This window comes from Ylistrum balloti, unplaced genomic scaffold (assembly GCF_031769215.1).
Source record: "Ylistrum balloti isolate Yb309-2 unplaced genomic scaffold, AGI_CSIRO_Ybal_v1 Utg369626, whole genome shotgun sequence".
In the NCBI taxonomy this organism is placed as follows: Eukaryota; Metazoa; Mollusca; class Bivalvia; order Pectinida; family Pectinidae; genus Ylistrum; species Ylistrum balloti.
Window position 1 is genome coordinate 141,730 of NW_026781894.1, and position 25,355 is coordinate 167,084.

Below are 25,355 nucleotides of genomic sequence, written 5' to 3' on the forward strand. Positions count from 1 at the left end.
TTTGTAGAGAGCTTTTTTTATGAAATAAAGGTGTTTTGAGATTAGACTCATTACAAAATTAAAAAAAAACATAAAAAAATTCCAGGGAATACTTAAATCTAGATTTGCCGTAAGTTTAAATACAATGAATTACTTCCTGTGAGAGTTCATTACACCTATACAACCAAAAGCAACATTGCTTTCCTGATATTGTTGATATACCAATAAATCACTTAAAAAACAATTGCATATTCATCTTTCACTAAACAGTCAGTGCTGGAAATTTTGTTGTTTGTGTGTATTAATTTGGTTGTACATTTATGTTTTGTATATATGTATGTCCATGCCCATCAACAAACAAATTTTAAAGGTGAGCTTCACAGTAGTAATAAAACCCATAAACATGATTATTTCCTTATTCCTAAAGTTGAGACTGACACAAAAGACTCTAAATGTTGACAGGAATCTATCAGGTATGTGTGTGGCTATACAGTGAGCTTAAGGCCACAGCACTTGCTATGTTGTAATACCTTTATGTCGCGGTGCATCTTGCCACGACTGTGGAGGTATAGAAGTCCTTTGAGAGTTTCCCGACACACGAAGGCAATCTGTAATTCTGACAGCGGCCCTGTAACTGTTGTAGACAAGCAAACGTTGCCAATAACATCTGGTTAAAAATTTGTTTTATCATTTCAATTACCTTACATATTTATTTACCATGGTATTGTCATGTAGGATTGCCTTTCCAAGGCCATGTGCAATCCAATTCAGTTTTGTCATGATATACTGTATTCACTGCAATTTTCAAATGAAATTGCTTCATTTTATACTCTGCATTGTAACACTGCATCCATATTGAAGTTAAATCAATTCCCTGTTTAAAACTTTTCAGAAAAGCAATAATGCCCAACTTTTTTGTTAAAGCATTGAATAAAGTTTTGATCGAAGAAAATTTCAGTTTGGCCATGCACTTTCTTCTTTATATTGAATTTGAAAAATTGACAGATTTGAAAATGACAAAACTAAATAGGAAGTTTTATGCAGTCATCTTTTTATGCTAAACTCACCAATAAGAAATGGATAAATATGGTAAATGAAAAGACACTTTGTAAACCTTTGAATAATGATCGTGATAAATAACTGGTTTTACATTGTTATATTCAGTTCTACAAAATGAAAACTCAATTTTTCACATTGAAGATACTTTATTCTGTTTCACACGCTACACACATCCCATTTGTCTACCATGCACTTACTATGATATATGTCCTGCATGGAACCCCCTCCACAATACTCCATGGCAATCCATAGCTTGTCTCTCCTACAAAGTAGGTATGTAGATTGTAAATCATACACACCAATTAACTACATAACTACCTCTATACAGAGTGTGTTAAAGAAAATCTGAAACACGTCAGAATATTTGGTGTACTATACCTTTATGTCTGTAAACTATATACATTTTGTATTTTGTTTCCTTGTCAGGAGTCAGAAGTAAGGAAAGATTCTACTGTTTATGAATGATGAATGAGTGCCATCCTTTGTCTATTCAAATCTTTCAATTGACTTTATAGGATCAGATTTCAATAGCAACATTCTATCAACATTTCCTTTTCATTCATTATCTTGCTTTACAAATGCACTTTACAATAACATATCTATGTAGATATATTTATGGACACCATTTCCGCACCGTATGTAGATATATATATATATGCCATTAGACACTATTAATGGACACTATTTGACACTATTTTCACATCGTATATATATCATTGAACACCTTTTCACAATGTTTGAAGATATATCACTGGACATTATTGTCACACTATATGTGTAGCTAGATATATCAATGGACATTATTGTCACACTATATGTGTAGCTAGATATATCAATGGACACTGTATGTGTAGCTAGATATATTAATGGACATTATATATTTGTAGCTAGAAATATCACTGGACAATATTGTCACACTATATGTGTAGCTAGATATATCAATGGACATTATTGTCACACTATATGTGTAGCTAGATATATCAATGGACACTGTATTTGTAGCTAGATGTATCAATGGTCACCATTTTCACCATTTACAAACTGCCTAAATAAGTCTGAGCATTTTGAACATTTTTTCCGTCTCGGTCCCTATACCTGAGACACCTGACAATACAAGTCCATTTTTTACCATTTTTTCAAAGTTTCTGTACCTGAGGTAACTGCCAAAGTAAGCCACAATATTTGTGTGCTTACAATCCTTCATCATCACAATCTCCTGCTGAATGACTGCAAAGTCATCGCCTAAAAAAGGAAAACAAAACATTGTTTATATTTAAAATAATCAACTTTGATGTACATTTTTGTACATTAAAATATTACATCTGACCATAAATAGCCCACTCCTGCAAATAATCACCCTTCCAATTTTTGGTCAATCTTTTTGTCACTGCTTGTGGCAAAACAAATGTGTTATTTAGAAGTTGAAATTTTGGTAAACCAGCCGGGGAAAAGATACAAGCACAATGTTTGGTTACACCTGCTAATTTTAGGTTCATTTTTGAAAGAAATCTTTAATTTACTCAATTAATACCAAATAAAACATTTTAGTTTTTTTAATTCATGAAAAAACACTCAGTTCAGGAGATATTCATCTTTTCCTAATGCTATTACAAATATAATCTTATTATTTATCACCAGTACATCCACGTATTAATAAAATTAAAAGAACAGGATATTATTGTACATATGCTTCATTCATCCAAATCTAGAAACTGTATTTTATTGGTACTCAAATCACATGTATAAACAAATATTTCATAATAAAATATAACATGTCATAACAGTGATTTGTGCACAAATTGTTTAACAGCATGGTTTATGTATTTGGCAAATAATTAATTTAACTTTTTCAAATTTTCCTGGATCTGATCAAAGCAACATTTCAGGACCTACTCTGATTTCCTAATGTAACAAAATTACCTCCACAACACTTCCCAATCAGCCATAGCCAACCCTTGAAGGAATCAATACTACATCATTATGAGATAGGCCTATTAACATGTGGTCAGTATGTGTGTGATTAAATGTGTTGACAGACCAGTATAGTTACTGCAGTAGAGAAGTATTAATTAGCCTAATTAGAACATGACAAGTTACCTGTCACACATCACTGACAGGGGAGATAACCAGTACACAACAATGGTTGTAGTAACAGCATATACCACACATGAACAAGGTTTCTAATTAGATAAACCGAACAAAAGATCATTTTTACATTAATGACACAATGTTTCTATAAATAATTAGTTCATACAGATATATTAGATATTTAAATTACCCTGTAATATTTTCTTAACCACCATCATGCTAGGGGTCCATTTATTGTGATAGGAAGCAATATTAATTGTAAACACTGATCTTGAGCAATATATCATACAGATTTGTGTATAATGTAATAAAAAGGAAATTGAATTTATTTCAAAATCAGACATCTGTGGAATTTTATTATACTGGACATGTAGCTGGTCCAATTGACAAAAAAGTGGGAACCCTGATGTGAATGCTTAAATCATTCCAGACAAAAAATCTCAAAGATACAATCTTTGATAAACATTTAATTTTTATTATTTGATCTCAACATAAAAAGCATCTTTTACAATAAAAAGCCCATTCTTTTACACCTTATGGTAACACTTTCGGAAAGTTTAAAGTTTGTTCATTCATTCCAAACTTCGAGGGCTGTTCTATTCATATCTTGATCCCTAATTATGACCCTTATTACTATACAAAAATATCAGATGTCAAAGTCTTGCAAAAATTCTTATTCTTGCTAACTCAGATGAAGTTATCCAAACATGGTAAGTATGATTATCAATTGCCATGGCAGGGCTCTCACATCCCATTTTGTGACTGGGGCCCAGGGCCCTAAGAATTGGGGAAAATAGCGGCTTTTCCTTAGAATTGGGAAAACTTGGGGTCTAAATTGAGAAAAAAAGGTACTATTTTGCTATTCGGCCCAAAGCTGGCAGATCGAGAGCCCTGCATGGTGTTCAAAAAAATTTAAAACCCTTTTGATTGCTATGACCTATAAAGTAGGTCAAGGTAATTCAGATTCGTAAAACTTTCAGCCCTTCGGGCCACTATATGATTGCTATACTGTCCATGTATTATCACCATTTGCCTTAAAGTTGTTTCCAGATGATGCAGAAAATGGACAAAGGATGCCATAATATCATAAATCTGAAACTATCTGCTCTAAGATTTGCTAGTTTTAAATCTAGTCTCCTCAACAAATTTGATGAGATTTTTAAAAATCTTAAAGGGATATTCCATACAAGCTAGGATTACATCAGATGCTTTTGAAGGAAATTGTACAAAATTATCTACTTAAGTTCTTATGGAAATCATACACCTCAAGTTATCCTTTAAATAATCATACAGATCTAACTAGATTGATTTACAACTGTTCACATCGGCCTGATTGTGTCATAACAGGTTGACATTGTAATTAGCCGAACAGAATGAAATATTTGTGTTAAATATAAAATCAACTGAAAATAAGCCTAATGAAGTAATAAAATCTCTCCACCAGAAATTTTAGTGAACAGCATACACACTTGTGTATTTACCCAGAACTCTGCATAAAATCTATAATCCTTTGATCCTTCAGTTTCGGCTTTCCTTATTTACTATATATTTAGACAGTTCAATCTATATTGGCTGGCACTATTCCTCCAATTTTGCCTGTCCGAACTGATCATGACCACAGGAGGGAATTTTGATGCAAACAACAGTTTTAAAAGTCATTAGAATGAGTTCTTAAAAGCCAGAAATTTCACAATTTGGTTGGAATAAGCCTTTAAGATAAGACATAAAATATTCCAAACCAATGAAAAAACAATGTAATATCGTCATATTTATATCAATGTCTTTCTGTAATTTTGGTGAAATCTTGGTAGGAAATTAGTCAAAAACAAAAATGTGACTCTCTGACACACAAAATGTGACCCTCTGACACAGTAAGTTCCTCAGGCAACAAATCCCTGAATTACCAGGTAAATGGAATTTTAGACATGCATTTGAAATAATGTATTACTAAAAACTAGTGTGGTATTTGTTGTTGTCATGGCAATTACCTGGCTCTAGCTTGATGACCTTGATGGCCGACAGCTCTCCAGTGTTCAGGTTCCTGGCCTGGAAACCACAAAATACTTCATTAAACACAACAACAGGACTATGTGTATGATATACAACTTGTGTATATAATTATAGCTTTTATGTAACAGAATTAGACCAGAAATAAATCAGTAATTTATCATTTAAAACTTCCAGTTAGTAATTTCCACTGATACATATGAAATCTGGAAATTATATCACATTTGGTAAAATACTATAAAATATGAATCCTTAACTTATTCACAAATATCAATGGGTTGCATGATGTATGTGCATGAAATTCAAATTTGCACTTACAGAATATATAGTCACAGTCTCTTTTATTCTTTTTATTAACAATGTCTAGCTTAAAGTCACAATCTTGTTTATTCTTTTTTGACCAATATCCAGCTGCTAGTCAGTCTCATTTATTCTTTTTATTACCAATATCCAGCTGCTAGTCAGTCTCATTTATTCTTTTTATTACCAATATCCAGCTGCTAGTCAGTCTCATTTATTCTTTATATAACCAATATCCAGCTGCTAGTCAGTCTCATTTATTCTTTATATTACCAATATCCAGCTGCTAGTCAGTCTCATTTATTCTTTTTATTACCAATATCCAGCTGCTAGTCAGTCTCATTTATTCTTTATATTACCAATATCCAGCTGCTAGTCAGTCTCATTTATTCTTTATATAACCAATATCCAGCTGCTAGTCGGTCTCATTTATTCTTTATATTACCAATATCCAGCTGCTAGTCGGTCTCATTTATTCTTTTTATTACCAATATCTAGCTACTAGTCGGTCTCATTTATTCTTTTTATTACCAATATCCAGCTGCTAGTCGGTCTCATTTATTCTTTATATTACCAATATCCAGCTGCTAGTCAGTCTCATTTATTCTTTTTATTACCAATATCCAGCTGCTAGTCAGTCTCATTTATTCTTTTTATTACCAATATCCAGCTGCTAGTCAGTCTCATTTATTCTTTATATAACCAATATCCAGCTGCTAGTCAGTCTCATTTATTCTTTATATTACCAATATCCAGCTGCTAGTCGGTCTCATTTATTCTTTATATAACCAATATCCAGCTGCTAGTCGGTCTCATTTATTCTTTATATTACCAATATCCAGCTGCTAGTCGGTCTCATTTATTCTTTTTATTACCAATATCCAGCTGCTAGTCGGTCTCATTTATTCCTTATATTACCAATATCCAGCTGCTAGTCAGTCTCATTTATTCTTTTTATTACCAATATCCAGCTGCTAGTCAGTCTCATTTATTCTTTTTATTACCAATATCCAGCTGCTAGTCAGTCTCATTTATTCTTTATATTACCAATATCCAGCTGCTAGTCGGTCTCATTTATTCTTTTTATTACCAATATCTAGCTACTAGTCGGTCTCATTTATTCTTTTTATTACCAATATCCAGCTGCTAGTCAGTCTCATTTATTCTTTATATTACCAATATCCAGCTGCTAGTCAGTCTCATTTATTCTTTATATTACCAATATCTAGCTACTAGTCACAGTCTCATTTATTCTTTTTATTACCAATATCTAGCTACTAGTCGGTCTCATTTATTCTTTTTATTACCAATATCCAGCTGCTAGTCAGTCTCATTTATTCTTTATATTACCAATATCTAGCTACTAGTCACAGTCTCATTTATTCTTTTTATTACCAATATCTAGCTACTAGTCACAGTCTCATTTATTCTTTTTATTACCAATATCCAGCTGCTAGTCAGTCTCATTTATTCTTTTTATTACCAATATCCAGCTGCTAGTCGGTCTCATTTATTCTTTATATTACCAATATCCAGCTGCTAGTCAGTCTCATTTATTCTTTTTATTACCAATATCCAGCTGCTAGTCAGTCTCATTTATTCTTTTTATTACCAATATCCAGCTGCTAGTCAGTCTCATTTATTCTTTATATAACCAATATCCAGCTGCTAGTCAGTCTCATTTATTCTTTATATTACCAATATCCAGCTGCTAGTCGGTCTCATTTATTCTTTATATAACCAATATCCAGCTGCTAGTCGGTCTCATTTATTCTTTATATTACCAATATCCAGCTGCTAGTCGGTCTCATTTATTCTTTATATTACCAATATCCAGCTGCTAGTCGGTCTCATTTATTCTTTATATTACCAATATCCAGCTGCTAGTCAGTCTCATTTATTCTTTTTATAACCAATATCCAGCTGCTAGTCAGTCTCATTTATTCTTTTTATTACCAATATCCAGCTGCTAGTCAGTCTCATTTATTCTTTATATTACCAATATCCAGCTGCTAGTCGGTCTCATTTATTCTTTTTATTACCAATATCTAGCTACTAGTCGGTCTCATTTATTCTTTTTATTACCAATATCCAGCTGCTAGTCAGTCTCATTTATTCTTTATATTACCAATATCCAGCTGCTAGTCAGTCTCATTTATTCTTTATATTACCAATATCTAGCTACTAGTCACAGTCTCATTTATTCTTTTTATTACCTACTAGTCACAGTCTCATTTATTCTTTTTATTACCAATATCTAGCTACTAGTCAGTCTCATTTATTCTTTTTATTACCAATATCTAGCTACTAGTCAAATTGTTTGAATATTCATACCGGTATATATATTAAGTCATGACAGTTTTTTAATTATATATTTTTATTTTTTTTTACTGGATTTCCTCCAGTGAGTTTCCAGAAAAAATCAATTAAACATTTAATTAATAATAATAAGAATAATAATGAAACACACTTATCACAAACATCAGTAACTGATAACATTACAGTCAAAATTTTCACTTGTATTCTATACAAATTCTGTTTCACTGTCCGAACCCTAATTACTGTATCTGAAGCAACATTGTATACACAATTACAGAACCATATCACGACATACTGTACAACCACATGCAAGTCAAAAAAATGTGTAAAACAAAAAACAAGAACAACATATGGCCAACAAAATACAGACAGCATCCAAATACTAGAAGTCATGACCAGGAGAAACAGGAGTTCACACCTACACAAGAGCATCGACAAACCATAAAAGGCAGACTTAAAAAGATCAATATATTCCGTCTGGTACCAGCATGCTATAAGGCAACATCTTTTGTTTTAACCTACTTACTGCTCTGAAATACACACACAGACAAAACTTAGGACCACATGTAAACTTTACCTGGTAACCTTTTTATTGTATAATATGTATCTTAAAGAAATTCCTATTTGCAATTCCTTGTTGCATCATACAGCAAAATATGTGTATTATTTTCTGCCACCTCTGCATATGTGTAGGATACTTGTGTCCCATGTGGAATAACTCCCATATGGATGCATTCAGTGATCTGTATCTATTACGACTTAAAATAAAAAGGAAATATATTTATTACCCATGAGATTATGGTGGTATCTTACACTCCAAGGTACACACCTATAGTCTACCATGCTTACACCCATGGCTTTACTTTATTATAATTTATTTGTGTAAGAAAAATTGTCAGATAATGAATATTCTTACAATGCTTTCAGAAAGTAGAATTTGGGTTCAGAACCACAACAAAACCTAGAGCACTGATACATATTCTACACCTACTAATATATATGCCTGATATAGATATCCCACATACCTACATCAGATTTACTCAGATAATAAATAACACAATTCCATTTGTATAGAGATCTACTGTGTAATTATTGAAAGAGTAATGACAGATTACATATATAAGTCATGCAACAAAAACTGACCCAGAATTTGAGACAGGAGTTAATGAAATACACTAACTTTCAGTTGTACAAGGAAGTTTACTTCCTGTTTCTATATGTGTATACAAAGATATATATGTCCACCATATATCATGTTTACACTTTAGTTTAACAATCAGAATTTTGAAAACAAACAAAATGAATAAAAAGAGCTATCATAAATCATTGGTAGTCTCAGTGTAACTTAAATGACTTTTCATATCAAAAAATGAAAACAAATATTAGATACCTTTTATCATGTAATACAGAAAAATGATGCTATGACCAGTTTTAAAGTCAGAATGCAGAGGTCAAAACCAATTGGAGGCAGCCGCTTTGTTGCATCATTTTCAATAGATGACAAATCATCATTTTGTCCAAAATATAACATCACAATCAATGACCCAGTCAATGAAAAAGACTCTAGATGGGTATATTATACTAGTGACATGCAAAAAAACATCACATGAACAATTCCCTAGATGACAGATTGATTGTTTCCTTTCTTTTTTTTTTTTTAATCCATAATGGAATGAAATCAACATTCTTAAACAATTTAGTATACCTGGTATATAAGTTTGAAATAGGCTAAAAGCTTAGTCTCACACAAAAAAAGTATTTACAGACCAGTGTCTGCACAGTAGCTAACTAGACAGGTGACAAATTTTAGTAGCAAGCACTAATTCTTTTTATGGCCAAATTACCAAACAAAAGGGAAATGATTGCAATTACTCAGGGAATATAACAATAGACGTTGGTCACAGAGGTGGAGGTTTACTCACAATGAGAGCATTTATATATACACCACATCTTCCTTTGGACAGAGTGATGTGAGGTATTTTAATGCATGTACATTGTATTTCATTAAAGCTGTATCTTATAGATATCTTCTATCTTACTGCAGTGGTGTACACTATTTATCAAATGGTTTGTGTCTTTGACTTTGATTTAGAAGTGCAGTTACTGCTGTCGCCTAGCTAGCCTAAAATTTACAATCAGCCTGAACACCACACGTCTTCAGTCACTTAAGCAACAATACAGGGTTAATAAATATAATTTTAGCTTCAGTTAAAATTGACATCAGTGATGTACTATATATATATTATAAATTATATATTGTAAATATTGTGCATTTCTGATGTCGGCCACTTTTAAGAAAAGTACTGTGAACTCAAATTTTCATTGACCTTAAATATCATTATTTATCATATATATATATATAATATATATATATTTATTTTATAGGGGGTGGGGAGGTGGAGGTGATGGGGGACTGTTTATATGAACAGATTAAACTGGTATCACACTTACATGCAGGTCAAACCAAATTAAGAGCATGCGCAGAATGTCTATTTGGTAGTGAGGATGAAGCACAACTACAACCATCTAGTATATATATATCCACCAAGACAAAAAAAACTCTTCAATCTTCCAGAACATGAAATATTTACACCAGTATTCCTGTACATTGTGACACAAGTGCTAGCTACACTGTGATATTGTAGTTTTTAATTCTAGCTTATTAACTATCCAAATGTCAGTGATTATACATGATCATATTCAAACAGAGGCAATATTTTGTGGTGTAAATAATAAACTAATTCATTATTTCTTTCGTAAATGTTTAACAAGAAACAGCACCAGCATGGAATATTTGGTGGTTTAAATATACTGTAACAGGAAAATTATCAAGTCTTCAGGAAATGGGGACAATTAACAACTTCTTAGACTGAAACATTCTTTTATTCAAAGTTGAATCTAATATAATATATTAGTATATTAACTTTATGATATGATCAAGTTCTCAAAAAGTTTTAACAACTAATTATTATTTTCTGATTTTGCAGTTTTGATGCAGTTTTTACTTATATATTGAAGTAAATCTTCTCCAATAAAAGTATGAAAACATTTTATCACATATAATCCCCTTAATTAGCCAATGTGGAATGTTTTTGCAAATGTCAGTATGTGTAATATACGTTGGAGCATTTAGAATTGACTGCTCCAGTCAGAAAAGTATTGTGATGCCATAACATGGACAATGGTATGTTGTTATGTAAAGAATTGAAAATGGCAAAACAAAATGGCTGCCCCAGTTTGATTTTGTCCTTAACATTTTTTATTTGAAACCTGTCCAAATGTAACCTAATAGTTGTTCCCTACCAAGCATTTATAGTAATATGGAATTGTTAAAGCTGGTAATCCCTTAAGAAAATGTCTCTTTTCTGAAAGAATTGAACGAAATACAAATGTAAGTTTTTCTCTATCCCTTACTGAATACTACTATATTCTACTGAGTTCTGAAAAATGCCTTATTTCATATCTATTAAAGGAAATCCTTATCTGATGAAAATTGTTGGACTGAGTAAATAACATATATTAAACATTCCAATCCCATAATGCTTTACGCAAAGCGATGTAATGATGAAAGCAACATGAACTAGGTGGCATTCTGTTTGATTCTTCGTAAGGTACTGATGTCAACTGAGCATCATAATATTGTATCACTGGAGTTTACTGATGCAGTTTCTGCAGTGTAATGGAGATATTTTTAAGGTACTGACCATTGCATATGATCTAGCTGTACAAGAAATGCACAGCCCACTCCATGATCAAAGTAAATCAAACTTGCTGTGTCACTACTCTCCCATACTTAGCAGAACTCTTCGTTTTGTTGATGTAGCCTTGTTTTCGATACATATCATAATGATTCTGAATATAGCAAGAGATCTCGCTGTTTTTAGGAAAAAAATTTCTGGTCAAGCTGAACATTCAACCTCGTTTTTGATACTCATCATCATGATCACTGTTCTGAATAAAGCATGAGGTCACACTATTTTTAGGAAAGAATTCTCTTCGTCAAGCTGGATATTTGATTGTTCAATACAGTTCAATACTGGAATAGACATGTGAGAGCAACACAATCAATACTAGGTGAGTGGTGACCTCCTTTCAGAATAAAAAAGTATCTGAACTTTGTTTCCATTTAACAGGAGATTTTATCAAACTTGTCTTGAAGTTGAAATTTTTACTAACCAAAGCTTGCAAAATTAAAAACTTCTGAGACTCTTCATAAAATCTCACTAGCCACTGCTAGGTACAGATACATACATGTAGTCATTGTTGTAATTAACTCTACGGTGGCCAAAGCCTGTTCGATAACTGTTCAAATTTATTTTACAAGAAAATGAGTAAAGAAAAAATCTTGCCCTCAGCTTGGGTAACAGTCCCTCTCACTGGACACTCTACCTCTTGATTGAAAGGAAATTCCTACTAGCTAATTCATAAGGCTAACACGACCTGTTCTCTCCACTTCTACGTTCTAAATCCCTTATTCACATAGTCTTTGGCCAAGAATTCAGACACCAACAACCCTTGTATGACCATAACCAGAGACCTAAAGAAAAGCATCTATCAAAACTTCTATACTTGGAGCAGTCATTGACATCAAACCTGCAGTACACAACATAGAAATAATAAAGACAAAACATGCCGTCCTGGACTGGGTTTTGATATAATGTCTGTTTGGTGTCTAGCCGGACACTCTACAGTTCGATTGGAGAAATGTTCTGTCTAGCTGAAGCTCGGAAGGCAACCTGTACTATATTCTCAACTTCTACAGAAAAAATGTACTTTATAAAATTGAGCTGCAGCTCCTTTTCAATTGGGTCTGGTAACAACAAATCCCTGCAGAAAGAGTTAAGCAAAACTGAATGAAAGATTAAAACATGAGATACAGTTTAGCTTATGTGTTTGTAATGAACTACCTGGTATGCATTAAGTGGTTGTTTGTATTTTCTATGAACTGCAGTGCTCCAGATAAGCTGCACTTTAGTGTATTTTCCCAAAAAAATGAACAAATATGTGTTGATAATAAAACTGATGCATTCCATGACAGTCACATCTTCATTTATCTATCAATGTTTAACAACATGTGTATGTGATCCAGATTTTACCCATCACCCTTTCTTACTTGTTATTTATCATAAGTTGATAGGAGATTGAGCATCTCATGACAGTTGGCCTATAGCCAATCAAAACATGTCAACAATAAGATACACTAATTCTTGGAATCCCAGGTTTCGATGTTCAATCTTCTATTCATTTGTATTTGCCTACCATCTGTGGAGCTCTACAAACCAACACCACCTACATATAGGACATTGGACTCTTCCACTCCTTTGTGTTATTTTTCCACTTTTTATAATAAAATTTGCCAAAATATTTTATATCAATGACTGATTAAATCTCATTTTGAAGGCTGAGACCACCATGACAGATAATAGTTTACAGTAAACCCTTTATAACTTTTTATTTATTAGATGAAGAAATACCAAATAAATTAATGACAGCTAGTTCTGCGGTCCACTCCTATGACAAATGAACAATTTAAATTGACCCCTACACGCATGTGCACACATACATTACAATGTATGTGCATAACCACACATTCTATGAATATAAACATATATATAGATCTGTCAGTTCACCATGCCTAGAAGATAATAACTACAAATTAGATATAAGCAGTTCTTTCTTGTATTCTCAAAATTTTACGCACACGTAAATATAGAAATCCAGACTCATAATGCTAATACTATTATAACATTATCATATCACCAGGCAAAGCACATGATCCATAGACATTAGTATTAAAGTACATGAAATTCAACTCTCAGAATCATTCCAGCCATTTTGTTTACATGCTTTTACCTCTGAACTGACAATGGGATTCATATTTTTCTTTTATCAGTTTCTGATACTGACTTGTATATGTACACATAGAATTATTGAATATTGTTGACATGCTATCCTTTGATGTGGATTTTTCACTAAATTCGTCTTCAACAGTTTTATTTGATGAAGTCTGCATACCGGTAACATTTAATTTAATAGGAATAATTTATTGTCAATCGATGTTATCGTAAAAAAATCTGTTCCAACTATATATTCAGACATGAAAAACATACCTGTATATGATTAACTGGACATTTTTAAAAATAACTTTTCATGAAATGCAACCTCACCTTTTTTTCTTGGTGGAAGAGGGGAGTTAGAGGGGAATATACCATTCGAAGGATGAGTTTGTAAGAAATCACTCAAATGGAATCCTAGTGATGACTCAAAGATAAGGCTACTTAGTGCTTTTGTATTGCCATCTACTACTATTGATTTCTCAAAGCTACAACATTATTCAATAGTGATTCATCTTAGTCTAATATTTGTCTGGTACAACATAATGATAAAACATAAATTCCAATGGAAACCATTCTTTAAAGTAATATAAAATAATTCCATTCCAACTTCCATGCATGTTTTGCGATTTTATCCTCACCTTGTATACATCTCCGTACGTTCCACTCCCCACTCGTTGTATCAATTCAAAATCATCCTGTGGATTTCGACGAAGTATACCCGAGTCTAACTGGGCTGTATTAGCCATTAGCCCAAGTTTATACTTCCTCTAAACATAAATTCAAATGATACGGCCTTTATTGTCCTGTCACATCTTCACCACTTCCATCCTACCAAGATTTATCAAATCCACTTCCGTACATGCGCAGTGAATTATGACGGAAATATTTGGGCATCTCTCTTCATACATTCTCCTTAATTTTGAAAGATTGATCATGATAAAAGTATTTTAATCTTACCGATAATAGATCGATGCTTTAACCATGCAATTTAATCAGAGACAAACATTATTCAAACTAAATATCAAGTACTAGGCAAATAATGCTTCCGCATGGAGGAGGGGACATAACTCTTACATTGACTTCTTTCCTTGACGCTTACGTCATAAGCTTTTTTCTCACCATACCATATCGGAATTTCGCAGTGTTTCATTAATATATTAACGAAATATACTGTAAAGATAAGAAAAATCAATAACTCGTTCATCATTTATCTGTGTGAGGTCTTGTAATATAGGAACCTTTAGTAATCCCAGAGACATGTCTCTGGTAATCCATTTGATTGACGCAGAGACGTATATACCACATACATATATATACGTCTCTGATTGACGGCATTGGCTCGAAAGACTCGATTTAATTGCTGTCCCACATATTGCACAATCCTAACTATCTTCTTGACTGCTCAGCTCATAACATCTCAGATCGTTGACCCTAGGTTTAAAAGCGTTCGTCTTAGCAAACTCCAGACATGGGCGGAAAGCCAACAGGTAATTCCTTTTTATACAGTGGTTATGACCACGATTTCAGTGAGATGACGTAAAGAAAATAACTGTTTACCATACGTTTTCAGATGACCATGACGTATACCTTCTACAACTACTATGCAAATGCCTTTTTCTTTTTAATTCTTATGACTTTCCACTTTACCACAGAACGTCATGCCGCAGTTGTGTTGTATTTTTTATGTGTCCATTTCTTTTTCTCTCTCCATTTTTTCAGTTCTCACTACCTATTGATGTATGTGAGTTCAGAATAGTCTTATAAGCAAAATCTGAAAATGTTCCGGGTGTATAAAGTATTTTATTTTTTGTGATATCATCGTCAATTTCATTGATTTTATATACAGATTTCTCGGCGAGTTATTCCCCTTGGACTGATCCGCTGATCTAGAATTTCGAGAGCGCTAAGAGAACTAAATATCACCTTTTGTGCCTCTCCGACTTAACCCACTTACCGGCTTTTGTTTCGGTTGTATTCCTTATGCAATGAAGTGAATTCCCATATACAGAACAGAGGGACAGATGGTGGGCAGTCCATTTGGCCCGTCCGTTGCCCTCGGTCCGTCTACATTGTACCACCCTGTAAAAAAAAGATGTTAGGGTTGTATTATTAATGAGAAAAAAATAACAGTCAATTTCTTATTTTCACAGGAAAAGTTTCTTGTAACCTTTTCTCGAGACAGAGAAATGGAGGGGCCATTTTCGCAAATTTTGTACTAGTAGATTGACGTTCAGTTTGTGTTTAATTAAAAGAAATGGTCTACAACGAATGCATGTATCTTGGAATTCGACAAGTTATGGAACCTAATTCCATGTGTAGGTTTTTGTTGAAATTTTCTTATCAATGTTTAGTTTTTAGACTGATTGGGAAGGTAAGTTGCTGTCGCTATTTATAAGTGAAGGAATCACTGTGATTTAAGCATCATGATTGGTGAACCACATCGGCAATGAAAATCTGACGGTAGACAACACTGAAATGATATTTGGAAAATGTGCACAATTTCATTAAATCTAGCAATAGATTTCAAATTAAAGTCTGATTAATTTATCAAATTTCGGACATCAATTTGACCATTCAGTACGTATATAGCTGTATATTAATGACATCTTTGTTTTACCAACTGCAATAATTGTTATTTTGTTAACGGAAAAGGGCATAAATCGAAATCGTGTTGTAGTTTTGTCCAATCCTATTGCTGATTATTATGGCAATAAAATATGTTTGAATCAAAAAAAGGAGATTGAAATGCGGGAATTGTAGAAATAATGAACACTGCTGATCTCAAAACTATAACCATGTTAACGCGATAATAATAATGATGATAATAATAAATTATTTATAAAGCGACAGTCTCCAAGAAATCACGGAAATTGACATTATCTTTGTACACTCATAGTAAAAGTTGTATTAGATTCCACTCGTTTTAATAATTACGGTGTTCTTTAGACATCGTCTGGTAGACCAGTCCCCACATAGTTTAACTAAAATTTATTGTAATCAGTATTAAGAAAAACGCAGAAAAGGATCGTGTTGTATTCAAAAGGATCGTGTTGTATTCAAATTATACGATATCCCCTTTATATGAATATTCAGATATAATGCCCCCCTCCCTCTCTGAATCACTTACCAATAACATCTTGGTAACATTTGAAGTTGCCTTTACAATGAGTAATATCTAGGTTACATGTAAAAATCATCTAGCGAGAGGCTGATATTATAAGACATTATTTTATTTATCAAACAAGCCACTTTTTCCCGATTACAAGTAGATGTCATTTTGGATGTTGTGATTATCTCAGTCGATAGTAGTGTTAGTTGACGGCATTAAAACACCATTCCTGACCAGTTGCCTCAAGACCACCAAATCCATCTTTCATCAATACCAGCTCACAAATTTGGGTGAATGTTCGAAAAATACCATGATGTATTGTTGTTTTGAAATAGCGTTTCATCGGAAATTGACAACGAAGTGGCAATTTCCCCGATAATTCAATAATCGATCTTATTTATGAAGATGTTTGTCGAATCTTAGTTTTTAATAGGATACTTGTACTGATATACAACCATATATGTCAAACAGAGGGCACTACATGTCAGTATCTCGAATTTCTGTTGAAAATACCCCCCCCCCCCCACCTCCCCTTGACATTGGCTACATGGTGGTAGGCGTTTCCGATGAAGCAGATGTTTACTATTCTGGCAGAGACGGTCATACAACTGTATAATAACATTTTTTAATTTATTTTTATTCGTTTATTTATTTATTCTGAAATTTTCCTTTGTTTGGTATATCTTTCACAAATATTACATCATTTTTACTTCAATTAGTGGGCTTTTTCACAATTAAGATATTTTTGAAAATGCAAAAACTAATTCGAGCTGATATGCACGGACTTTTGATCATCTGCTAGGTGTGATTTATGGAGCCTGAAGGTTTGGTTTAAATTCGGGAAAATGATCATTTCTGCTGGCATTGCGTGTTTGTAGCAATGTTTCAATGAACTTATATTGCGGAATCAATAATGGAGTGTTAAGCTGGAGTATAGATATTGAAGCTATATCGTTACACGTTAAAGTCGTGTATGAATATGGGGGATATCGTCTTACTTATAACTTAACATGTTTTTCAAACGGATTTTCTTTTTTTTGAAACCTTATAGAATCCTATGATAAGTTGGAAAAAATCTGAATTAACAATTTATTGCCGAAAGTTGATTTCAAAAGTGTAATACAAATACACAGATCATATTTATGAAATCGCTATCAAATTCAAATTAATAATGGTTTTGTAAATTGAAAGTCACATATTAGTTGGCATGGGATAGAAAACAATAACGCCAACACCGTATGAATGTAGGAACTCAAGAAGTTTATGACAAGCGATGTTCGCAGGTATCTTCCTTGCTTACGTAAACACCTGTAAAACAATGCCACATTATACTTTGGCACGTATTTTATTATTCAATTAAGGGGATTCTGTTATTATGTTCGTATTATGAAGTTTCCAAAGATAATACAAAAGCCTTGTCATCTTGATACCAACAGTTCGGATATATTACAGAATCCCATATTTATGATGAACTGATTAATCATATCATATTTCGAGTCTTGTGTTGAATTTAGAACATGTTGCATACAAATACGTTCTCGAGATACATGTATCGGGTGCTGCGAGGAGAAAAACTTGATAGATTGTCAAGGTGTCAGTTCTGGGTGCAATACGCCTCTTTATTTTGTAATACAAATGAAATCTGCATCAGGCTGGGGGCAACGCAAGCATTGTATTTTCTTCTTCTTTTATTTCCTTTCCGAAAAGACAAATATTGAAGGAAATAAAATAATTTAGTGTATTCACGATATTTTAAAATATTCAGTAAACATGTTTTGATATTTCATGTTTTTGCAATCTTTATAGCAATGAATACGACATGAAGCATCGGAACAAATGTCTTTTTCAGCTTGCTCGACGTCTTCAGTGGTAATTATACATCGAATTCACCAGAAAGGGGTCAAAATGGAAAATACAATATCACATCAACAACATGCTGCAAATGTAGAGTGCATACAAAAAACATGCAATTATAAAAGAAATTGAGAGACATATTTTATGTAGCATCTGCTGATGACTAAATGTTATTGAATCCTTCCTAATATTTCTTATCAAACCCAGAACAGGTTGTAGATACATCTATGTTTTTGTACGTTTTTTTAACCTTAAAAAACAAGCATTGTTACCGTTGTATTTTAGTTGTCATCTTCTTGTGTAAAACCAAAATAATTTGTCGACAGGAAATAGTTATGAAAAAGAAATTTCAGTAAATCTCTGATATTCAATATTCATTTCTTATCTTTTTGTTATGGATTGAGTGAAAAACTGTAAATCTTATGAAAATGGAAATGAGAAATTTCAGTAACTGTTTAGTGTTCTATATCCAGCCCTTACCTTTTTGTCCTGGATGGAATGCAAAAACAGTTGATCTTAATTTTGCAAATATTTGGTATGAGAGCACTGAATTAATGGTAAAATATGGAATATTTACGCGATAGTTTCCAAATTTGTCGAAATAGAATAAAAAAATGTTCTTTTTTTTCTGTTAATTCAAACCATTTATTGACAATACACCAAAGGGATAAAGCACAAGTCCGTGCAGCTTACTAGACCCTCTCCAAACATTACATTACACAATAACAACAGAGAGTACTTGATGACAAAAATGTAAACATATACTATGACTTAATATAAATTATAAGTATTCTACGTAAGAGAAGGAAAGAAGGCGAAGGAAGAGGGGAAAGACAAGAAACGGAAGTTCTAGTTGCCGATTATACACCAACTAGTTTTGATTTTTTTTGTTGATTTGACGAAAAGAAAGTATGGTCAGCATATACAGTATCAACGTTAGTTTTGAACACAAGCTCGGGATCTCCCCACAGAAATATATTGACATGGGGAAGTAGTTGGATTCCAATATCCAGCAGAGAATATAATAAAACCAGTTTTGAATTTGAAAATTGTGAACAAACGAAAAAAATACTGATACACATCTTCGTTACCGTAATCGAAATGGCAGATAGGTGATAAACATATACACACACGAAATAAATCACTTTTAAGATCACTGCACGTTTGATTCATGCTAAAAAAGCTTAGTTTACTGGCATTTATATATTTAGGTAAAACAGGTGGTATAGGCAATATTTCATATAATGAATGCTGATAATGAAGTAACATTTTTACAGAATTGTCAGGTTTACTCCACAAGCCTATTGTAGAAGGGATGGATGATTTTATATACATTTCATCTTCATCTTAGCAGCTATCTGTGTTCCGGATGTGACGATGAAGATCACCTCTATAAGAGGGAAGCAAATTATAAAGATAATCTGGTACTCGTCTTTTTATGGATTTAATAGAAATTAGAGAGTTTAAATTTCTCGCGTCTAGATCTTAAAGGAAGCCAGCCAATATTAAGGTGAAGTGCATCACAAGAGGCTACAAAAGACCCGTCACAAATCTGGCGGTTTCTAATTGGACTCTGTCCGGGACGTTTGAAAGTCCGTCAGAAAAAGTACCCAGACACAGGGGGTATATTCATGAGTTGGTCGAACAAAAGACGTGTATATTTTATAATAGAGTCTGTTTAATAACTGTATGCTTTAAGTGTGTTTAAAGCACTTCATAACAATAGGCTTCCCTGAATACAATACCGGTGGAGTTTGAATAACAATCCTTTGTGCCAAATTTTGTCAAACGCCTTGGAAAAGTCACAAAACAAATTACACGAATTTTCTGTCCTGTCAAACTGCAGAAGCTATAAATCACGATAAAAGTTCGGTCAGCTGATACACTGTCAAATGATCTGGAAGAAACTCAGACTGGTATCTGAGGAAAAATAATCATTATCGTTTGCATAATTACATTATATAAACATTTTTTTTTAAAAAAAGCACCTTTCCATTATTATAGAAATAAGGATAAGGGCAAGTTCTTTAGAGGATGATGTGGATCACCTTTCTTAAGAAAAAAGGAAAACATGAGTTTTTTCTCGATGCAGCAAGAAAAGACTATTCATAGACGGAACGATGAGATAACACGGATAAAGAAAAACACGGCGCTCCCACTCCAGTTTTCATCGTGCTATGACCAAATTCGTCTGGACCAACAACTTTCCTAATATCAAGAACAGACCAATGACAAAATATCAAGCACGTCATTTTCACGGATAACAACATCACTTTAAGAATTCACATTTCGTAAAGAAAAATATCTGGTAAATTTACACATGAATCATCAGCACTTGAAAAAAAATCATCGTTAAGCACTTGAGCTTTTCAAGGATTTGTCTTCTGATTTAATGTTTGTCACAGTTGAATTGTTCTTATACGTGCCGGTCCAGACATACTTGCGCTTTGGGAAAAATGTAGTCGAAGTTCACCCTATTAACGACACTCCGTTTTGTAATGTTGTAACATATTAATTTTGTAAGATTGATTTGTAAAACATAACATCACAGTTCATTATCAAAGTAGTTTGTTCTCAGTCATAATTCTAAAATGATAACACAAATATTTGCTTTGTGAATAATTATGATGAATAAACATTTGCCTTTCTGTTATATATATCACTTTCGCGTTTGTATACAGTTTACGTGGTTGTCAGGTTTGCCTACTTTTTTTTTCATGAACATTCATATCATATTGATTAAAATTTCATGTATAACTGTAGCTTTGCTTACTATGTAGTGAAGGTTAAGTTGCCGAACTGAAGAAATGAAAGGTACAAATTGCGATATGTATGATCTTACATTATGCAGAAATATTTTCATTTTACATGATGGCCTCCAATTAACTCATTGTTAAGTCCGTTATATCATCACTTTTTTGTGATAAACATTTTTAATAGCTTTTCTCCTATATCGATTTCCTTGGGATACACTGATCTCTTCAGATAAAGATATCAGATATCTTACAACACTACATTTAAGTAAATCATATTTCAGGCTTTGGTGTTGGATATGAGTGTTGTATACAATGTAAGTTCTTCACCCTCACTCTACCTCACCTATGAACTACTTCACTCAAATCTTCGGGACAACCAGAGGTCCGTTACACCGGTGGAACATTTTACAGGAAATTCATCTGGTAGCATTAGCAAGAACACATTGGTAAAGCGAATCTTGTGACTTTTAACCCAAAACTGTGCTATTTATTGTTAATGTCAACACTCGCATATCTATAAACATTGTTGTCTCTGATTAGTAATTTACATATCGCACAAATAAAGCAGTAAACAGTTTCTTCTAAATAGCTTTTTCATTTTTATATTTTCCCTAAAGATACAAAAAAATATGAATTCAAATCATTGTTAAGAAAATAAACAGTTTATTTCATAACATCAACCACTTGCATTCTTGTCACTTCTGTAATCTTAAACTTCTTATCAAGCGACCTGCATTATTTGTTTATTCTGAAATCACGAATAACGTAAACAGTTCCATTTCTTATGTTAAAACGATCCCAGTGATTGTTGGTTTATACGTTTGAGATACAAATGCTTGATTCTATTGAAGGATATTGTAAAAGATGATTATTTTTGTAGTTATTATGTTAACATTACTCCAGCATGCGATTTACAAATTACTATTGTCAAGAAAAAAAGCATCATAGTAGATTTAATATATTTTGAAGTATTTAGTCCTGAAAGTCAATGTAAAATTTTGACGCGAACTCTCTTCATTCAAGAGAATAAAACAGTTGAAATACTCTCTTCTGGATAAAGATATCGACTGCTAGTCAGCAAATGTGAATTAGTCTGACTTGGAATGTTTGACAATTGTTTATGTAGTATTTGTATATACACTATTTGAAGACACTTTCCCAAATGATACTTGATTTTGTTATACTTTTCTGTTCAGATTATCAACAATGCTTATCTTTCGTGATAACAACCTGCAGGATTGAACCAGACGATTTACGTTTCCCATTCAAAGCCGTCTCATAGCTTTTATTTTCCAAAATCTCCAATTAGATTGTCGACATTTATACTGACTTATGATTGAGATGTTCCGTTATATTCATATAGTTTCATACTTAAAATACTTATTTATTATCCTTCTGCAACTCGGAGTTGGACGTTAATGCTTCTTTATATGTCTGGTTGTTTCGTTGTGTGATAAGAAGTTAGATGTGTTTTTGTCGTGTGATATGAAGCAGACAGACATTCTTTATTTCTTTTTTCATAGGAGATTGTAAAATTTACAGAATGAAAATGAACAAAAATGGTTTAAATCGTGGAAGAGAGCTCCTAATGTTCAAGTGAAACTTGAAACTGATGTTTGCGACCACAGTGACCATATTTTCATTTCACCCATTGTCGTCTTATGATTCTTTGGTTGATCACTCAGAAGAAAGCTGACTTCCCCCGTTTTGTCCATGAAAGAAAACTCGACATATGACATGTTTATGGAGTTTACTACAGTCTCCAGGAAAATATCTCTACTCTGAAAAACTACAAGACATTGAATAACAAAATACTTCGTAATATCAGTAATTCTCTTTGCACACAGGTTGCATATCAAGACTTCCTTCTTTGCCCATGTAAATGATAATTTCGCTAGATAAATGAGGTCCCACCAAACCGTCTGCATGTTTGACCCAAACGGAGTAATGAGTTAGGACTATCTATCATATGAACAATAGATAGCGTTCACACTCTTTTTAAAGATTCAGTTTTTCTCTGCCCATGTAAATGATAATTTCGCTAGATAAATGAGGTCCCACCAAACCGTCTGCATGTTTGACCCAAACGGAGTAATGAGTTAGGACTATCTATCATATGAACAATAGATAGCGTTCACACTCTTTTTAAAAATTCAGTTTTTCACTCCATTTACTGTAATACCAGTGTGCCAAGAATCTTTGCATAAAACATTTCTAAGCATACTTTGGCATCTCTACTGAGCTTACAATAACAGATCGGATGACATATTGTATTTTAAGCTTCATGAACATCCTGCAGATATCTAGCATAAACTAATGGCGTTTTATTGGTGGATACCAGTACAAGAAACTGATGATCCTAACAATAAAAACTGGCTTACACATCAATATCAAGGTCTCATTACATATTTGGTCCAATAACATCAACATCCTAGTTTCGATTAGTCTTGAAATGGCACCCACACATAAGCAGCGAGTTTTAACAGCAGTCGAAACTAGGTCCTTTAAGCTGCCAATAGCAGTTGAAGCCTAAGTTGTAGATGTAGCAGGAAACAGTTAATTTACATTTTCCCCTGAAATTATTGGTCATGTTTGATATATACAGGTATAGCAGTTAGGTTATGTAAAATACATCATTACATGTATAAATATTTACAATATAACAATTACATTAATAGTAGACAGATAAAATTTCTGTAAATCAAAACTTTCCTCTGATTTCGAACATGTGATTGCCATGGCTACCTGTATGCAAAAATCCTGCTAATTCCAACCTAACACTAGAACTTTATATAAGATATTTATTTCTAAACACCTGACTTAAAATCAACAACACTGTCATGGTAACAAACTACTCACATTTCACAAAATGAAACCCCATATTGCCCACTTTAATATGACAAGACCAATTTTAGCAAAGATTTATTTTTTTAGATTTTAATTAAAACTTTTAAGATAGGGTAATCTAATGGACAAAAATATCACCCATGGCCACACAGAGAAACTGTGTACCGCTGCCAGAGCTTGTAAACGAGCCTTTATATCCATATACTGTTGAATGCCTTTCGATAGTCTAAAGATGTGACAAACACTTCAGTTCCACGTTCAATAGAGTGAGCTATAAACGCTGCAATGATACTTCAACATCTTGAAAGGAATCCTTGCTGTAGGGAATGAGAGAAAGACATATCCAACGTTTTGGAACAAATTTGAAAAAAGCACCTTTTTAAAACATTTCTGGAAAATTCTGGTGTTAGTGTTATATCTCTGTAGTTGTTGATGTCAAGTATGTCCTTGCTCCCTTCCTTGAATAACGTTATAACTGTAGCATAAAATGTGCTTGATAATGGTCGGACTTTGGAATCTTATTGTATAAACGCAACAATAGCACACAATTTATCTCTTGGAAATTTCATATGTTTAACGACAATGCCATCATGACCTCCACCTTTACCGTTACTCCTATCAGAAAGCGCTTTCTTCACCTCCTCAATGTGTATTACATTTTCACATATTCACGTATTTTGTTAGCTGTCAATGAACCGTTCTTGCACACAACGATGCTCGTTAGTATGCCTTGGGATTTTTTTGTGTGATATGAAGTTAGAGGTGTTCGGAATTCATTAATATGCCTGATGGTTTCGTTGTGATGTATTCAACTAGACATGTTCAGTGTTCATAAGTATACGTGAGAGCTTCGTTATATAATATGAAGTTAATTGTATCGATGTTCATTAATATGTCTGGTCGTTCCGTTGTATGGTATGCAGTTAGACATGTTCGGTTTTCATAAGTTTAATATCTACTTAAAATATTTACTCTGTGACACAGTACCGAGGCGATCCGTCCATGGTGGTTTATCCTTTCTTGTGTTGCTGAGTCCTGCAGTAAGACTTTTCTAGGTAAGCTCACTCTCCTGTAAATTCATATGATCAGCGGTGCGTGTATCGCCGAATTCTAAAGCATCTGTTATATAATTATTTTCATCGGCCTTTTATTCTTGGTTTCTTTGACCTTCCACTTTTCACAAAAGCTTCTTCGTCGTCA

The 25,355-nt window shown here is 33.1% G+C and overlaps 1 protein-coding gene across 2 annotated transcripts in view; it reads right to left on the bottom strand.

Moving 5' to 3' along the window:
• LOC132551659 (mitogen-activated protein kinase kinase kinase kinase 3-like) overlaps positions 1 to 14,400 on the bottom strand; it is a 52,531-nt gene extending 38,131 nt beyond the window's left edge. For both annotated transcript variants that reach the window (XM_060215846.1, XM_060215839.1), the window contains exons 1-5: positions 14,228 to 14,400; positions 5,115 to 5,172; positions 2,190 to 2,280; positions 1,236 to 1,300; positions 510 to 613 (exon numbers count right to left, since the gene is read on the bottom strand). In XM_060215846.1, the coding sequence (XP_060071829.1) occupies positions 510 to 613; positions 1,236 to 1,300; positions 2,190 to 2,280; positions 5,115 to 5,172; positions 14,228 to 14,335 (426 nt within the window). In that variant the 5' untranslated portion in view covers positions 14,336 to 14,400. The remainder of the gene's footprint in view (positions 1 to 509; positions 614 to 1,235; positions 1,301 to 2,189; positions 2,281 to 5,114; positions 5,173 to 14,227) is intronic.
• Between the last annotated feature and the right edge of the window lie 10,955 nt (positions 14,401 to 25,355).